Here is a 17,268-nt window from a genome sequence, read left to right on the forward strand (position 1 = left end):
ATGGAAGGGCATCAGGACACTTAATGCCACTTTGCTCATTTGGCTGCTCTGCTATCTACCGCCAGGCCCTTGCCCTCTGGGCCTCAGTTATCTCATCTGTAAAATGAAGTTGTGCCACATAACCAGAGGCCCTTCCTGCCTGATTCATTCTGACACCTCCATCTCCATCGAATTAGTAATCCCATTTATGATGTGACTTCAGAGCAGTCTAGGGCATCTTAACATGGGGTCCCTGGACCTCTTGGAGCTCCAGGAACTGCCTGGAATTATGAACGAAATTGTATATGAGTGTTTGTCTGCCCGGTGTGCATTTTTCCAGGGAAAGTGGCCCATATTATTAGTAGATTCTAATACCAAAAGGCTAAGAGCAATGGATTTTTCTAAACTTTCCTCGATCTAACCTCGATCTAAATTTAAGGGGAATGGGTGGAGAAGGCTGAACCCCTTACCACGTAAAATTCTTCCCTTCACTGTGTTTAAAGTCCCCTCAGACTTCCCGCAGCTGCACCTGCTCTTGTGCCTCAGGCTTCCACCCTCGGGCCACACTGACCCATGGAGACCCCAGCCCCCAGTGCTTCGGATTAGCTCCTGCCTCTACGCTGAAGTTCCTATCTGCTGTCTTGTTATTCAGTCCTCACCCCCCATGTCCGTTTCCTGGAACATCGGTGCCACGACTGGCCGGTCTTTCCTGAGGTAGGTGCAGTGACCAGGATGGCCAGTAGGGGTCGCAGGGTGGCCAACCCTGTGGAGCATGCGACAGAATCCCACCACTCTGCTGGCCCCCTCAGCAGCCTGGGGGGGGGGGGGGGCAGGAAAGTGTGGCAGCAGTCAGGAGGCTAGTGTTCTGAGTCTGGATCGTCCCCTTGGTAGGCCTCCGTTTTTCCATCTGTAAAGTGGAGGGAGATGACCTAGAACCCCAGATGGTTGCTAAGCAACCTTCCCGCTGGGACATCCTCTGGACCATTCTGATTGATGCTGGAGGGAGAGAGCTGTCTTGAACTCCCTTTAGCAGAAGCACTTGACCCAGCATCCTTAGGGAATGAAATAAAATGATTCCAGGGCCCTTTCTCAGGCTTGACTGAGCAAACAGAGGCCATTGTCCTACAGCTTAAGGAGAAGCCTTACCTCTGGGACAAAGGAAGGTTCTAAATAGGGCTGCCCCAAGAGCTGCCTGGGGTGGTGAGGGAAATGGGGACTGCACTGGTGGCCTCCCAGGGTGGGCTGGGGCCTTGAGATGAGGGCTTATGGGGCCTGGGTGATGAGTGGTGGCCTCCTTGGGTACAGCTTCTGCCCATGTCTGGAGAAGGCCAGGCAGGCCCCATTGGAAACGGAGAAAGCTGTCCTTAGCAGCTGCAGCCTGGACCATCCCCCCCCACTCAGCTTCCAGCTTGCCTGTCCCCATTCTTCTGAACCCTCCCTCTCCCTCAGCTCCAAATTCTGGGCCCAGAAACAGCAGGGTGAAGACCCAGGGATGAGGGAAGGCCCTGCAAGGATGCATGGGGGTGGGGCATGCCCAACCATCCATCCCTGGACCCCCTCCAGGGGGCCAAGAGGACCAAGCCCCCTTCGGTACACAAAGAACTTCTCCCTCTCCCACTCCCCGGTGGTTAAAGAACGAGACACAGGTGTGACAACGATACAAAACATTCTCTACAAAAGTTATAATGAGCCTGCGGGAGGGGTACTTTGTGCGGCAGTAGGAATCCCAGAGCCTGCCCCACCCCGGGAACTGAGAGAACAGGGAGGAAGCTGAGGCAGGACACAGGGAACAGAAGAGAAAGGGCAGCACCTGGGGCTCTGAGAAAGTCGAGTCGGCACTTGGGGGCAGCCCCAGGCCCAGATGACAGGGCAAAGGACTGGCATGGGCTCAGGGTGGCAGCGACAGGCCACCAAGCCCTCTTTGTGGGAACGGAAACCGCTCCCCCGTCCCCCTCCCCCAGCACAGACACAGATGCAGAGGGAGGCCTGTGGCATTCTTTGGGTGTCCCCTCATCTCCTGACCTAGCCAAGGGGGCCCAGGAAAGAGATTGGAGCTGCAGTGGTGCTCCCGGTGGGAGCGGGAGGGTCAGGGATGCGGGTCCGGGGCTGGCCTCCTCCCTGGTCTCACTGCCATCACAGAGCAGGGACACATACTGAGCTCCTGCTGACCTACCTACACAGAACCTCGCAGCTGCCCAGCCGCCTCCAGACCCGGAGGGAAAGCCACCAGCCAGCCCCCAGCACAGACACACATGCAGAGGGCCCTGGGGACCTGGGGACAGTCAGCAGCTTAGATTATCCACATCCCCAGGCTCTTCCATGTCCCAGGACTTGCCCAAACTAGGCTAGACACCCAGCTGAGGCTGTTGGCAGATGCCTTCCTCCAGCCCAGGGCACGCCCGCCAGGCCTCGGGGCCATAATACTGCAGATTATTGCTCTAGCACCTTGCATCTATTGGCCTGACCCTCTGGGGTCCCTGGAGGGGGACCAGGCTGGAGGCAGGGTGAGGAGGGCAGAGTCAGGCCAGGCCCCACCACCAGGTGAGCTGGTGAGGGTGCCAGTCACCCCCACTTCATGCCAGCCTGGCGCTCCAACTCCCGGACATGGCCAATAGGTGAAGGAGAAGGGGGCTGGCTTGGGGCGGGAGTGGGGACCAAAGTCAGGGCATTTGGCTGAAGAGTCTAGCCAGGAACCTCCTCTCTGCGGCGTGGGGGGAGTGGAGGGAGCCAGCCCAAACTCTTCCCTTCACAAAAATGTAAGAAGTGGGCAAGTCTCCAGCCTGAGCACAGCAGGACCCTCAGAGGAGGGGTGGGGAGAGACAGTGGCCCCTGGGACAGGCCATGCCCCCTCCACACACACTCCCATCCAGCTCTAATGGGTATGTCATCTATCCCCTGGGGCCCCAGGGGTCCCCTGCCCTTCCTCTGGAGCTGGCCTCCCAGGAATCCACATGTCCTTTAGGGCCATTCAGACGGGAGTGGCTCAAGGGCTCCTGGACCCCTTGCTGGTACCTCCAGACTACACCTCCGTTGCGGAGTGTGGACAGGCTTTCAAGGGAGATGACCCACACAGTCTTTGCTCCTGGGGAGGGGCCGGGGGGGCTTCAGGGCTGGCGACCGTGAGGACCTCGTGGCCTCACGGTGGGTTGTGGCAACTCGCAATTCATTTGGTCTGGAGAGAGGAGCCCCCTGTTACCTGGAGAGAAAGACACAGAAACAGACTTCAGGTAAGGGCTTTCAAGGCATCATTTTAAACCAAGACCAGCCATTTGGATGACTGACCCTCTCCTGGCAGGCCAACGATCAGGGATGGGGACATTGGCCTAGGGGTGGGATGCCCTGAGAAAGAGATCGGGGCAGGGACGGCCACCAGTGCGATAGCAGACTTGAGCTCTCCCTGACAGCTTTTGAACGCGACAACTCTCCTTCCATGGGAGTCACCTAGTCCCCAGGCTCTAGAGCCACACAGACCGGGGATCAAGCAGCAGCAGGCCCTTGGGGTGAGCCGCTCAAACCCTCTGAGCTTCCACTTGCTCCCCTGGAAAATGGGGATGATACAGCCCCTGCACCCAGGAGCTGGGGAGGACTCAATTAAGGGACACATGCAGCGGTATCTCCAGCACCCAGTAGATGGGAGGGCTCAAAACATCCGGGCTCTGATTACTATGACTACTGGATCTCAACTGTCCTAAGACACCCATTTGGGGGCATTTTGATTATCTCCAAAGTCAAGGTGCATTTTACATTAGCTGTGATAAGAAGGCCTCCTCCCTTGTCATGAAACTGGCAGCTTCGTTTTCAGAATTGGGGGTAAACAAATTCAGTGGGACCTCTTGTAATGGATGGGGACTTAGATTTTATGAAATACGGTATTGACCCCCCCCCCCACATTCCCGAAAAGGCAGATCCCACCCGCAAGGCCTTCTGACCCCCTCTTCCCATCCCCCAAAGCCCAGGACACTCACAACTCTGTGTCCTCCAGAGCAGGCGGGCGTTCCAGCGCCTGCCTCCTCCTCCTCACGGCCCCCAGAATCTTCTTGCGGGGCCCCAGGGGGACGCTGATGCTGCGGAGGTCAAGGTCGGAGCACAGCATCAGCGCTTCGAGGTCAATCTTCTCCTGCCGCAGGAGGGAGGCGAAGTCGTCCATGTGCAGAGAGGCCAGGAAGGTGTCCAGCGGGCTCGTCTCGGGCTCCAGGTCCTCATCCAGGCCCAGGTCCAGCTCGTCCCAGGGCAGCTCCTCCCCGCAGCTGCGGTCCTGCAGGCTGTTGGCACTGCCCAGGCTGTCGTCGTCCAGGCTGGGGGAGCTCTGCAGCCGGCCTCGCGGCGCGCCCCCGCCGTCCAGCGCCGCGTCCTCGCGGCCCAGCCCGTGCAGCCCGCTGGTCACGTAGTTCCGGCGGAACACCATGGTGCCCAGGCCGGGCCGCGTAAACAGGGAGTCGTGGCCTGAGTCGGTGCTGACCTCCGAGTGGGCAGGCTCGGCCGCCAGCGTGGCACGGGAGACGCTGTCCTCGTCCGAGAGGAACATGTCCCGGAGCGGGGAGCGGCCCCACTCCTTGGGGTTGGCGTAGGTGCCCTGGCGCACGAACATCACGTCGCTGCCCAGCTGCAGGCCCGAGAGCGAGCGCACGCTCTTGCGGCCGTCCTCGGAGATCTTGAAGGTGCCCTCGCCGCCCTGCTTGCGCCGCTCCAGCTTCCGCTGGATCTTGGCCTTGCCCCTGGCCGTGCCGTGCAGCGTGGCCTGCGAGTAGGGCAGGTGGCTGCCCAGCGCCAGGTGCTGCAGCCGGCGGCTCAGGGTGCTGGACGTGAGGCTGGAGAAGCTGAGCGTGTCCGACCGCTCGGCCAGCTCGCGCCGGTAGCGCCGCTCCATGCGCTCGTGGTGCTTGCGCTGCATCTTGGCGCACTCGCGGATGCGCCGCTCCGCCTCGCGGAAGGCCTTGTCCTTCAGCTTGCCCACCAGCTTGGGGTTGAGGCTGCTCTGCTTGGCCGCGATGGAGTCCAGGTAGCGCACGCACTCCATGTGGCCCTTCATGGCGGCCATGTCCAGCGGCGTGTGGTAGTCGCTGTCCAGGCACCAGATGTTGGCCCCGAAGGACACCAGGAAGGAGAGGCAGTGCAGGTGGCCATTGGAAGCTGCCAGGTGCAGGGGCGTGTTGCCCCAGATGTCACACTTATCGGGGTCACCCCTGCAGGGAGGACACGCGAGGAAGGGTGATGAACCAACATCATTTGGGGCGGGCAGGCGGCACTGGCTGCAGGTGTAGGGAGCTCCCGGCCCGTGTGGGCCGCCCCACGGGCACACTGGCGGGACCCGAGGGCCCCGAGAGGTCTCCTCTGACTCGGGAGACACCAGGCAGACCTACACAGAGCCCGGGGGCGGGGGGAGTGGCCCCAGACTCGCAAGGGGCGGGGCGACAGAAAAGGCGGGGCCGGGGCGGGGCCTTCCCCAAGAGAACTGATGGCTGGGAATCTCAGGGGATAAATATTTGATGCCCAGAGAGACAGGAGTGAATTATTCATGGAGCCCAGTGGGGAGCTGGCCCAGAGAGGTGGTGGGCCAGGGCGAGTCTGGGTCTCTAGGCAGGCGTGGTGGTGAGTGTGGCTGCGGGTGCAGGGTGCCCACAAAAGAGGAGGAGAGGGTGATGGGTGCTGAGCCTGAGCCCTGGGTGAGTGTGTGTGAGAGTGTGTGCCTGGGCGTCAGCGGGCATGGCCACGTCTGCAGGGAGCAGGGCCAGGCCTGGCAAGGCTGCGTGTGAGAGCAGGTGTCGGGTCTTGGCCTGGGCTGGGAGGGGAGTGTGGGGGCAGCCAGGTCGGAAGGGGAGGAGGAGGCGAGTCTGCAACCTGGGCCCAGCAGCCCTCCCTTCCCAGGGCTGCCCCGTCTTTGGGAGCCCTGTCAGGCAGGCTGGCTTGGGCCTGCCCAGGGGACCCACCCAGCACCCTCCAATCCCCTCCACCACCAGACCGTGCCCCCTTGGGCATGCTCCGGCTGGCTTCTCTAAGCGCTCCCCTCCCGCAGGGGCCTAGCTCACACTAATGAGGCCACGAGGCCACCCCGCAAGGCTGGAGGAAGAATCACCCCCTTGTCTCAACAGTTCCCCCACACACACACAACCCTCTCCACGCTTCTCCTACTGGTGCCAAGTCCTGCAGGACAATGTGGCAAGGAGCTGCTTGGCATCTGGCCCATGCCCCTTCCAACACCAACCCTTGCTGTCTGTAGGAGTTTGGGGACTTGGTGCACCGGGAAGCCACCGTTTTCCCCTCCTCCCATGGACCTCTCTGATGGGAGGAGCAGGATCGCTGTGTGCTCTCTTGGTGTGGGAAGGGGCCGGTCTTGGCTTCTTGGAACGCGGCTTAGCTGCCTGGTGTCAGGGGCTGCTCCCACCTGCTGCCCGCCTGAGGAGCGGGGCCTCGGAGGGAGGGCAAGGGGGCTCCCCAGCCACCACACCCCACCCACCACATGTTCAGGCCACAGGCCAGCATCGGGCACCAGGGACAGCTGGGCCCCTTTTGTCTCCACCGTGATTTCCCAGGGCCTGAGATGCTCATAGTAACCCCCCTGGGGCATGTCTTCCACTCCTTTTCCCTGGCCAGGCGGCCCAGGTGTCCAGTTCAACCAGGTGACCTCTCTGTAGAAAACCGTGGAGGCTGGGGAAGTTGTCCACGGTGTCATTCAGCCCCGGGAGCCCACGTCAGCAGCCCTGGACCCCGAATTCCTTAATCGCTACCTTCAAACCACTTCCCTGGCTCTGACACCTGGACTCTATGCCCACTCTTCCCCCCAAACAACTCCTAAGGGGGGGAGAGGGAGGCCGTCATGGGGGAGGGGCACAGAGGGAGTTAATGAGGTGGCTGTGTGGAGTGACATTTGGTGCTGTGGACAGTGCCCATAAATCCCGAGAATGAGCTGGGAGAGAGCTGTGTGAGCCCTGGCCTGCAGGGAGGTGCAGCACCGGCCGGGGGGGGGGGGGTGCCCTTTGGACCCCAGGCCCTCCCGAGTAAGGAGCCTGTCCTGCCACCACTTCTGCCCCTTCTCTCCCATCCCCACTCTTGCTTCCAGGTGTCACCCAACGCAGGAAATCTCTCCCACCTTCCCCTCACTCTGCAACCCCTCCTGCAATCATGGGCCCCCAAATCCCAGTCGCTCCCCTCCTAGCCCCACATCCAGGTCACCAGGGTCACATGCCTCAAGTTGTGCCCCCTCCCACCACCGCGAGGCTCCAAGCTTCCACCTTAGCGTCAGTAGAGAAGAGGGTGGCTCAGAGGAGTGGGGGGAAGGTATCTTGGAGTCTTGGGGACTGCGTCTCAGGGTCTGGGAGGGGGACCAGGACTCTCTTCTCCCTCCACCACCCCCTCCACCACCGGGCTTAGGCAGGGCCAGAGTGGGTACTCACCCTCGGCTCACGATGAGACGCAGGGACTCCAGGTTGCCATGGTAGGCAGCCCAGAGGGTGGGAGTCATGCCATCCTCGTCGGGGGCGTTCAGCTCCTTCCTGGTGGCCTCTTTGAGGAGCTCCAGGTAGCCGTCCCGGGCCGCCCGGTGGTACTGGTCGTTCATGGCGCCTGACTTGGACGGGGAGGGCAGGGGGCACCAGGAAATGCCCCCCGCGGGGGAGAGCGGAGGGGTTAGGGCTGAGGCATGGGGTTGGGGGATGGGGCCGGGCAGGGGCCGGGCCGCCAGCCCCCGCTGCCGCAGACGCAGGTTGCGGAGCGCCGGGAGCCGCCGCTACTCCGACATCTGAGCCGCTCGCCCCGGGAGGGAGGGGGGAGAAGGATCTCCCGCTGCCTGGGGAGCCGCCCCCGGGCGGCCCCTGGGTCCTAAACACCCTGCTCCCGAGGGCGCAGGAGTGACCCACGCGAGGCCTTGCCCTGTTCCAAAAGTGGTCACCTCAGCACCCCGCCCCATGAGGCCTAGTCTGCGGACAGTCCGGAGTCTGTCGTCACGGGAGCCCCCGCTCTGGGGCTCCCGATGTCTCCACCCGTCAAAGGGACGGGCCAATGGCTGGAGAGGGGTGTCCGAGGGCAGTCTGGATCGCTAGGACAGTGGGCCTAGGAGGGGCCTGAGGACTGACCCCCAGACGGCGAGAAGCACCCTGCGTCCCAGCTGCTACCACCGCCACAGCCCCCCCACCGCGGGGTCGGGAGCCGCGCTCCAGCAGGGGGCGCTGGAAGACTGGACGCGGACTCCGAGCGCCTCTGGCGAACTTGATACCCAAACCCGGCTTGCGGCTTCCAGCCGAACAGAAGACTCCTGGGAGGGATAGAGGAAGTAGGAACTTCGACCACTGTGAGGGTGTCAGGGAAAGGGGCACTGGGGTCCCGATCTTGGGGCAGCAACAGAGGGGCGCGAAGGTATAGGGCGCGCCGGGGCTGGGAGGCTGGGAGGGCGTCGGAGCGCCTGTGAGCCCTCGGGGCGTGTATCGAGCATCATCAGTGCTCGGGGCTCTGGGCGGCCGGGGTCGCGGAGCCCGAGGGCGCGGTGGGCGCCCGGGGCGGGGTGCCCTCTGGGTGTCGCAGTGCGGGGCTGCGCCCGAGCCATGCCGCTCCGAGGTGACGGGACGGCGGGGGCGGGGGAGGGGGCGCCTCTTAACGGGTAAATATAAATCTTACCTTATCTGGCTCCCGCGCGCTCTTCCCTAAATTCAGCTCGGAGAAAAGATGGATCATGTGAGTGGGGCTGAGAGATTTATGGAGCTGAGCTCCCGCGGCTGTAAATCACCCTGCCCTCCCCGGTATAAAGCGCCCGTCCAGCCCGCTGTGGGAAAGAGGAGACGCTCGCCACCCCCTGACCCCCAGCTCAGCGCGGGCTCCCGGCCCAGCCAGGTGGGTGCCCGGACCAGACGGAAAACGGATTGGGGAGCGGGGAGTGGGGACTTAGGACGGGGTCCGACGGGGCTGCCCGCCGCCGCCTTTCTTTCCCTCTGCCCTCGAGCCAGAGACCCGAAGGGTCGCAGAGCCCTCGGGGTTGACTCGGGGTCCTGTTCGCTCCTCCTCCACAGTGACCCCCTCCGACCTCGCCCAGTCGCCCCTGCCATGTCCGAGGAGCTGGCCCAGGGACCCAAGGAGAGCCCGCCGGCGCCGAGGGCAGGCTCCCGCGAGGTGTGGAAGAAGGGCGGCCGCCTGCTGTCGGTGCTGCTGGCCGTGAACGTGCTGCTCCTTGCCTGCACGCTCATCAGCGGCGGCGCCTTCAACAAGGTAGCGGTGTACGACACGGACGTGTTCGCGCTGCTCACCACCATGATGCTGCTCGCCTCCCTCTGGATCCTCTTCTACCTCCTCCGGACCGTGCGCTGTCCCAACGCCGTCCCCTACCGGGACGCGCACGCCGGCCCCATCTGGCTTCGAGGTGCCAGGGGAGGTGGTGGGGGGAGGAAGTGGGAGGCAGGCGGGGAGCCAGAGGCTGGGACTCTCAGAGGAACTGTGGAGTCCGCGTCAAGGTAGGGGGCTGGGAAGTCCCTCCCCTCCGCCCCCCACACACGCACCCCCCCCCCCCCCGGGACTAGATGTGGCTGAGAATGCGATGGGCTGCCCTTGTGAGAGAAGAGGAAGAGAAAGAATCTTGGAAGAAGAGTGAAGTGAGGGGTGGGAGGGGATTTCTCCGCCCTTTCTAAAGATTGGAAGAGGGTGGTCATGGGAGAGCCTTTGATGGACAGCAGAGAACAAACGCCAGCTGTAGCTGAAAGACCCCCACATAGGGCCCTTCTTCCTCCAATCTGTGCAACCCCAAAGAGATAGCGGCTCAGTAGGATACCCATCCATCCACTCACTCGATCTTATAGTCATCCTTCCATCCACCCATTCATCTTTCCATCCATCCATCCATCCATTGTCCAACCATCCACCCATCCATCCTCCAACCATCCACCCAGCCAGCCAGCCATCTATCCATCCCCTCACCCACCCCATTCATCTGTCCCTTGATCCTCCCACCTGCCCCACTCATTCTTCCATCCACCCAACCATCCAACCCACCACCCATCTAGCCATCCATCGCCAGATCTATAAACCATTGCCTCTGACCCATCCCCCACCCCTCACTCCCAGGCGGGCTGGTGCTGTTTGGGATCTGCACTCTCGTCATGGATGTCTTCAAGACTGGCTACTACTCCAGTTTCTTTGAGTGCCAGTCAGCCATCAAGATCCTGCACCCTCTCACCCAGGCTGTGTTTGTCATCGTCCAGGTGGGTGGGAAGAGTGTTCCTGAGTGTGGTGGAAGGAGCCAGCATCTGGCATGAGGTCAGGAGATCTCCACTCCTCTTCGACCCTGAGCAATCAAATAAGGTGGGGATAGGACTGTAGTGTGTATCCTATGAGTGCATAAATCCAGAAGCACTTGGAAATGAAGTAATATCCAAATGTGAGCTCCTACTTAGGGGTCTTGTGATTTCATTTCAACCTAAGCAGTGACAATATCAACATCTAGGATGTCTGGGTTGTGGCAGCTGCCATGTCTCCTAGAACCTGGCTTGCCCTTCCTGGGTGCCAGTAGAGGGCATCATTCTCAGCCCAGGGTCCCGCTGTGGGCATGGCCTGTTTGGCCTCAGCTACTGCCCATATGTTCTCTATTTGTTCAGGAAATAGGGTTCAAACAAGTTCCAGTATATATATATTTTTATTTGTTGCATAAATAACACTGAAAGGTCTCATGATTGAGCTGAGGCAGGACTGGTCTTACATGGGACCAGATCAGATAGATCCCAGCCCTGCATCATGACCAGAATGACCACATGTAGGGTTCCATCTCCTGAAACATCACCCCTGCTGTGCAGATTTCCACAGTTCAACATACTTATGACTTTGGTACTTATATAGTTTTACTCTTTTACATTTTATGGGTTTGAAGGGTACTCGGGTAAAATGAAATTACAGATACCCCCACATCAACAAATACCATGACGAGGATTTATTGGCAACCAGGTGAGAGCAAGCATTTCAAGGAAAGAAAGGATGGAGGTGGGGCAGGGGATGTTGACCCCCAAAATGCCAAGAGTTTACAGGTAACAGTTTGCAGACTGTGAAAGAACACGAGAACTATTTTATATAAACTGTTCCATAGAAAGAAAGAAAGCTCCCAACTCCTTTTGTAAAAACTTGGTAAGCTAGTATGGGGGTTCTTGAGGTAGAGAGAACATTCTGCTGGGTTTGGACATGGGAACTCCAGAGTTTAGCCCATCTGCAGAGTGAGTGACCTCCACCCCCCCCCCCCCGCCCCGCTCTCTCTCAACAGACTTACTTTCTCTGGGTCTCTGCTAAGGACTGTATTCACGTCCATCTGGATCTGACCCGGTGAGTCCCTGCTCCACAGCTCAATGCCCATCTGGCTTGAGAGATGAGGGCTTTCCAACCTGGGGCATGGGGTCCACTTTCTGCCGCCTGGGTGTGGTTTCAGCCAAGGCCCCTTTGCTTCACCAGCAAGATTTCCACCATTTTGTCCTGTGCTGTGTGTATTGTGTATATGTGTGTGCCTGTGTGTTTTGGTGGGATGGGTTGTGTGGTAAATTATATGTGCTTTCCTCTAGAAGAGGGAGCAGCAGTGGCCTGAGCCCCTGAACCCCTTCCCCGCCCCACGCCCTCTCTTGGGTAGCATCCTGGCCAGACTTAGAGTGCCTTCCAAACTCGACTTCTCTGTTCACACAGGGGCCTGACTGCTTTCTTGCTTCCCGGCATCATCTCCTAGTCTAGCTCCCCAGTTCTCCATCTGCCCCAGGGACCCATGAGGGGCCAGACTCCCACTGGCCTCTTTGCTCCCCCTCCCCAAACAGGTGTGGTCTCATGTTCACCCTCACCACCAACCTGGCCATCTGGATGGCGGCCGTGGTGGACGAGTCCGTGCACCAGACTCACTCCTATGACAGTTCCCACAGCAACACCAGCCACCACCGCTTCGCTCCTGACCGTGAGTGTTCATTCCAGATTAACCCTGGTCTGGGACTTCTAGGCCTTGGGTTGGATGCTTGTGCACCAGGACAGTCAGTCTCCCTTGCCCTCCCAAGCGAGGAGAGCCTCCCCTCCTCCAGGCTCCATACAGGCGTAGGTGACACCTGAGGGAGGGTGTCAGGGGGCATCTTCTCATTCTGGAGGATGTGGCCTTGGCCCCATGGTTCAGGTCTCCATTCCACCAAAGACTTGGGCTCCAGAATGAAAAGGCAAGGGTGATCAAAGTGGAGAGAAGGGAAGGGAGGCAGAGTTGGCTCAATGGCAGAAGCATGGGCTAGAGTCTGTCAAGAAGAAGCTAGAAAGAATAATCACAACGACAATAGTGACATTTTACTGACTCTGTATGTCAGGTGCTGTGCTAAGTGTCCTAGACACTTGGTCTTACTTAACCCTCACAACTTCCCAATGAGATGGGCACTATTATTATTCCCATTTTACAGATACAGAAAGTAAGGCATAGACGGTTAAATAGTTTACCCAAGGTCACAGAGCTTGAAATTGGAGAACTAGTGTTGAGATCATCTTTGCTTTGAACCAATATGCTGTACCGAGGAAAAATAGGGTCCATAGGCCCCCTGGTCCTAGTTCTCTCGACTTCTGTAGGGTCTCCCACCAACCAGGACCAGACTAGATGACTAGGTCCATCTGGACTTTGCCTGAACACACACACGCACACAGACGCGCACACACACACACACACACACACACACACAGGATGGAAGGGTCCAGGAACAGAAAGCCTAGAGGAGAGCCCAGCCCAGCAAGACTGATAAAGGACCACCTTGCACATACAGAGAGTTCCTGAGGATGGTTTAAAACAACCCGGAGAGGTGGCCAACTTAACATACTGGGGCCCCAGGGGTGCAGAGAGGCTCATTAGAAAGGTATCTACCCAGGGGTTGGGAGGTAGGTCAATAGCTCTGCCCTCACAAGCCATACTTTACTTATGTGAGCCTCAGTTTCTGCACCTGCAAAACCAGCGGGCATAGTTCTGGGGATTGAAAGAGATGTTTGCCAAGATCCAAGGCATTCTATAAAGTGCACTCTGGACACGGCAGGGTTCTTATAGATGGGCTGCAAACCAAAATGAGGGGAGGTCACAGGAGACTCCCGGGCAAAGCAGCTCACATTCTGGGCTGAGTCAGATGTTGGGGAGAGCTGCGAGGAAGCTTGAACTTTCGGGGTTCCCAGGAGGGCCACCATCTCTCAGGACCAGAACTCTCCTATGCTGGGGAGCCAGGGGTGATTACTAGCCGGGAAGGATCGGAAATGTTTGCCTAAAGGACAAAGGGCAGTTCTGCAGTACAAATGTGTGTTCATCGAGCGCCAGCTACTATTGTTTACTGACATCTCTGGCACATAGTAGGCGCTCAATAAATACCTGGTACAATGAATGACCATGCCAGGCCCAGTGCAGGTGTTTGGGATAAGGTGGTGAACAGGTCCAACTGTGATTCCACCCTAACAAAAGTCACAGTTGAAAGGTGAGGCTCTTCTGGTGGGGTGCCTCCAGGAAGGCGGGAGGGCAGTCCAGCTCTGTGCCCCTCTCTCCACAGCGGAGCGTGCAGGCAGCTCGGTGGGAGGAGACTGTCCGTGCCACACAGCCATCTGCCAGATCTTCCAGCAGGGTTACCTCTACCTGTATCCCTTTAACATTGAGTACAGCCTCTTTGCTTCCACCATGCTGTATGTCATGTGGAAGAATGTGGGCAGGCTGCTGGCCTCCTCCGCCCATGGCCACGGCCACACCCCGTCCCGGGTCAGCCTCTTCCGGGAGACCTTTTTCGCTGGCCCAATCCTGGGCCTGATGCTCTTTGTGGTGGGGCTGGCCGTCTTCATCATCTACGAGGTCCAAGTGAGTGGGGAGGGGGGCCGCACCCAGCAGGCCCTGGTCATCTATTACAGCTTCAACATCATCTGTCTGGGCCTCATGACCTTGGTCAGCCTGAGTGGCTCAGTCATCTACCGTTTTGATCGCCGGGCCATGGATCACCATAAGAACCCCACTCGAACCCTGGACGTGGCACTGTTGATGGGTGCTGCCCTGGGTCAATACGCTATTTCCTACTACTCTATTGTAGCCGTGGTGGTGGGCGCACCCAGGGACCTACTCGGGGGGCTCAACCTAGCCCATGCTCTGCTCATGATTGCCCAGCACACCTTCCAGAATGTGTTCATCATCGAGAGCCTCCACCGGGGACCACCCGGGGTTGAGCCTCGTGATACCACCCCCAAGGAGCCCTGCCGTGGCCTGACCTTTGCCAACCTGGATGCCCTCCACACCTTGCCTGCCTGCCCATCCACCCCCAGGCTGGTTGGTCCCAGCCCAGAGGGCCCTCAGGAAGCAGTGGCCATCATCTTGGCCCCCAGGGGACACTGGAGACGCCGGTGCCTGAAGGACATTTCTCTGTTTCTCCTGCTTTGCAATGTCATCGTGAGTAACTGAGGGTCGGGGTTGGGTGGAGAGATGGGGATGGGCTGGGGGGGAAGAGAAGGCCAAGGAAGGATGTTCTTCCAGGTTTATTCACTCGGCCTTCTCTGTCTTGCCCCCAGCCCACTCGAAAACACTAAAGCTCTCTAGGAGAAAAAGAGGTTCAGAGAGGGTCAGATGCAGCCCCCAGGCAAACAGCATCTCAGGGCCGAGAGGGAAAATGAAATCCCAGCCTTCTGGTGTCTAGGCTGCAGATGGAATTGGAAGGGCCCCGGGAAATGCTGGCGTGGGGGCTGGGTGGAGGTGAGAGGGAGCTGTGATGTGGAGTGGGGGTGCCCTCACCCCTAGGTAGAAGGTGTGACTTCTCCTGGGAACTTGTGACCAGCCTGTTTCTCAGGATAATTGGAGCAGCATCAGGAAGTAGCAGAGACCAGCATAAGTGCGAGCAGTCTCAGCAGAGCGCAGCTGCGGGCTGGCCTGGAAGGGGGGGGGGGGGGGGCGGGTGTTCACAACAGCGCCCCCTCCCTGCTAATTCAGCAAAACCCCTTACTAAGAGAAACTCCTGTGTTAGCAACAGACTCCACTCCAGGGCAGAAACACTCTCCATGAAGGCACACCCCGATCAGGAAATACCCCTCGTGTGGCTATAACCTAATAGAGAAATACTCCAGTATGGATCTAATCCCCAGGAGGGAAAGTTCTCATATGTAAACATGTACTTGTGTGAGCACATCCCACATAAAGAACACGTCTTCTGAAGCTTCATTCGATATAAAAATGGCCCTCTCAGCTGCAACCTCCAACAGAATAAGATCCCTAATATACAAACACCCTTCATGTGGGTCTATCCCGATGTTGGGCACATCTCCAGAGTGATTCCACGCCAGTGCACGCTATGGAAAATATACCAACAGGCCTGCCTTGGGTGCTTTCTCAGTGTGTCCCCACTGTGAATACTTCCCAACCAGCAGATAATCTGCTAAAGAAAAAAAAAAAAAGAAGAAGAAGAAGAAGGAAAAGAGTGATCACCAATCTTTGACCCTCCAGTAAAAGCAATAAGGCTCAAAACCTCCTTGTATCTTGGGCCAACCTGGAAGCCCGCCCCCAGCCTGGCCCCGCCCTCACCTTCCGTCCCCAGGTCCCAACTGCAGGCTGAGAACCACCTTCTGGGAGGCTGTTTTTCTCCAGGTATCTGTTCCTGGGTCAACTCTAGGAACATCGTCTCCAACCCCTTCATTTCGCATGACCCAAAGAGGCTCAGAAAGGGGCTGTGTGCGTCCAAGGGCACAGTGAACTGGGGTTGAAGAGGGTGGGGCTGGCCCAGAAGCCGTCATTCTTTGCCTCATACCCCACATCCCAACCGTCTGAGCTCCAGCCAGAGAGGAAGCATGATTCCAGCTTTCACATCCTCCCAGACCTGAGAAAGGGGTAGAGCCGGAGAACAGAGATCATGGAGGGTGGTGGGGGGTACACTTCTGGGTGGATCCTGACATACCCCCTCCCCCGCCCTGAGCCTGTCTGGTTCCACCAACACCGGGCATACATCTCTCCAGGGCAGAGCTGCTGATTTAGCCATTTGTACCAAATTCTCACATCATCTATTTTCCCCACCTCCGCATCTCACAAATGAGCCATAATAACAGGGTAGATGTGATCACAGGGGGAGCCCCAGCCTGGGGCTGGGCAAATTCAGTTGGCTGCATTTCCTGAGCTGCTTAAGTGAGTGCCAGGTCCTACGCAAGACACCAAAGGTCCCCACTCACCAACACCCAGCCCTTGCCGTCCAACAAACTGGAGGGCTGGGAACCCCATCTTGCCACACCCCTGCCCCAGCAAAGCCCACAGAAATGACCCTCAAGGCCAGCCGGGCCAGGTCCTGATGCGCCCCTCTCTCTGCACAGCTGTGGATCATGCCTGCCTTCGGAGCCCGTCCTCACTTCAGCAACACTGTGGAAGTGGACTTCTATGGCTACTCGCTCTGGGCAGCCATCGTCAACATCTGCCTGCCTTTCGGCATCTTCTACCGTATGCACGCTGTCTCCAGCCTGCTGGAGGTCTACGTGTTGTCTTGAAGCCCCCAAGAGAGACACGCAGGGGTGGGGCTTGGCTTGTGTGTCTATTCAGAGACCCCGCCCCCCCCCAGGAGAGAACCCCAGGCTGGCAGTCACTGTGCCACATTACCACCCATTCCCACTGGCCCCAGGGTAGAATTTTCACAAAAGTTATTTTTCCAGGATGAGTTTTTAAATCATAGTCAGGACATACCCACCCACCCCAGCAGGACCCTGGGGTATGGAGTGACCAGAGAAGGGAGACCTCTCCCCATAGTATCTAGGACCAGGCAAGATCTGCAAGTGTCCGTGGCTCTGGTGCCACCCCTAATCCCAGCCTTGTGGCCTGGCCGGGACTGCTGCCTGGAGCTGGAACCACCTGCAGTTTGCCCCTCCGCCCCCCGCTTCTTGTCTCAGCTTCCCTGTCTGAGCTGATTGCCAGAGAGGCTCTTGTGGGTCAGAGCTGGAAGGAACCCTGGAGATTCTCAAGTCTCAAGCTTTTCAGTGGGTGAACCAAGTGTGAGTTATAGACTGGCTACAGACCAGTACCTGGGTGCCTGGGAGGGGCTGGACGGGGTACCCAGGCTGCCGTCTTCCTCTTCCCCTTATTCTCAAATGACAAATACATTTGTTTATGTGTTCCGTGAGGCATGAAAGGTTAGGAAGGACCGACCTGGTCAATTACCATTTTACAAAGAAAGTAACAGAGGTCCAGAGAGGCAAAGTGACTTGCCCAAGGTCACAGAGCCTTTCCGCTAAGCATAATGATTTTCAAACAGCAGAACTTCTTTTTCCTCAAATAAAATATTTCAGGAACCCAAGTTTATAGCATAAACAGGGCTGTTCTAGTTTAAAAGGTGTCGGGGGACACAG

General features: G+C 58.6%; 2 protein-coding genes across 3 annotated transcripts; one reads left to right on the forward strand and one right to left on the reverse strand.

Moving 5' to 3' along the window:
* Positions 1-1,646: 1,646 nt before the first annotated feature.
* USH1G (USH1 protein network component sans) lies at positions 1,647-9,433 on the reverse strand. 2 transcript variants are annotated; one of them, XM_053211483.1, is made up of 3 exons: positions 7,371-9,433; positions 3,945-5,162; positions 1,647-3,175 (listed from the first exon to the last, which is right to left on the reverse strand). In XM_053211483.1, the coding sequence occupies exons 1-3, from the start codon at positions 7,532-7,534 to the stop codon at positions 3,172-3,174; spliced, it is 1,386 nt and encodes a 461-aa protein (XP_053067458.1). In that variant the 5' UTR covers positions 7,535-9,433; the 3' UTR covers positions 1,647-3,171. The 2 variants fall into 2 exon arrangements, with proteins under 2 accessions (XP_053067458.1, XP_026908101.1); XM_027052300.2 differs by lacking the exon at positions 1,647-3,175 and having other exon boundaries at positions 3,941-5,162.
* OTOP2 (otopetrin 2) lies at positions 8,659-17,221 on the forward strand. Its single transcript, XM_027052297.2, has 7 exons — positions 8,659-8,799; positions 8,976-9,322; positions 10,021-10,157; positions 11,204-11,262; positions 11,739-11,872; positions 13,470-14,347; positions 16,246-17,221. The coding sequence occupies exons 2-7, from the start codon at positions 9,010-9,012 to the stop codon at positions 16,414-16,416; spliced, it is 1,692 nt and encodes a 563-aa protein (XP_026908098.1). The 5' UTR covers positions 8,659-8,799; positions 8,976-9,009; the 3' UTR covers positions 16,417-17,221.
* The last annotated feature ends 47 nt before the right edge of the window (positions 17,222-17,268 follow it).

This window comes from Acinonyx jubatus, chromosome E1 (assembly GCF_027475565.1).
Source record: "Acinonyx jubatus isolate Ajub_Pintada_27869175 chromosome E1, VMU_Ajub_asm_v1.0, whole genome shotgun sequence".
Classification (NCBI taxonomy): Eukaryota; Metazoa; Chordata; class Mammalia; order Carnivora; family Felidae; genus Acinonyx; species Acinonyx jubatus.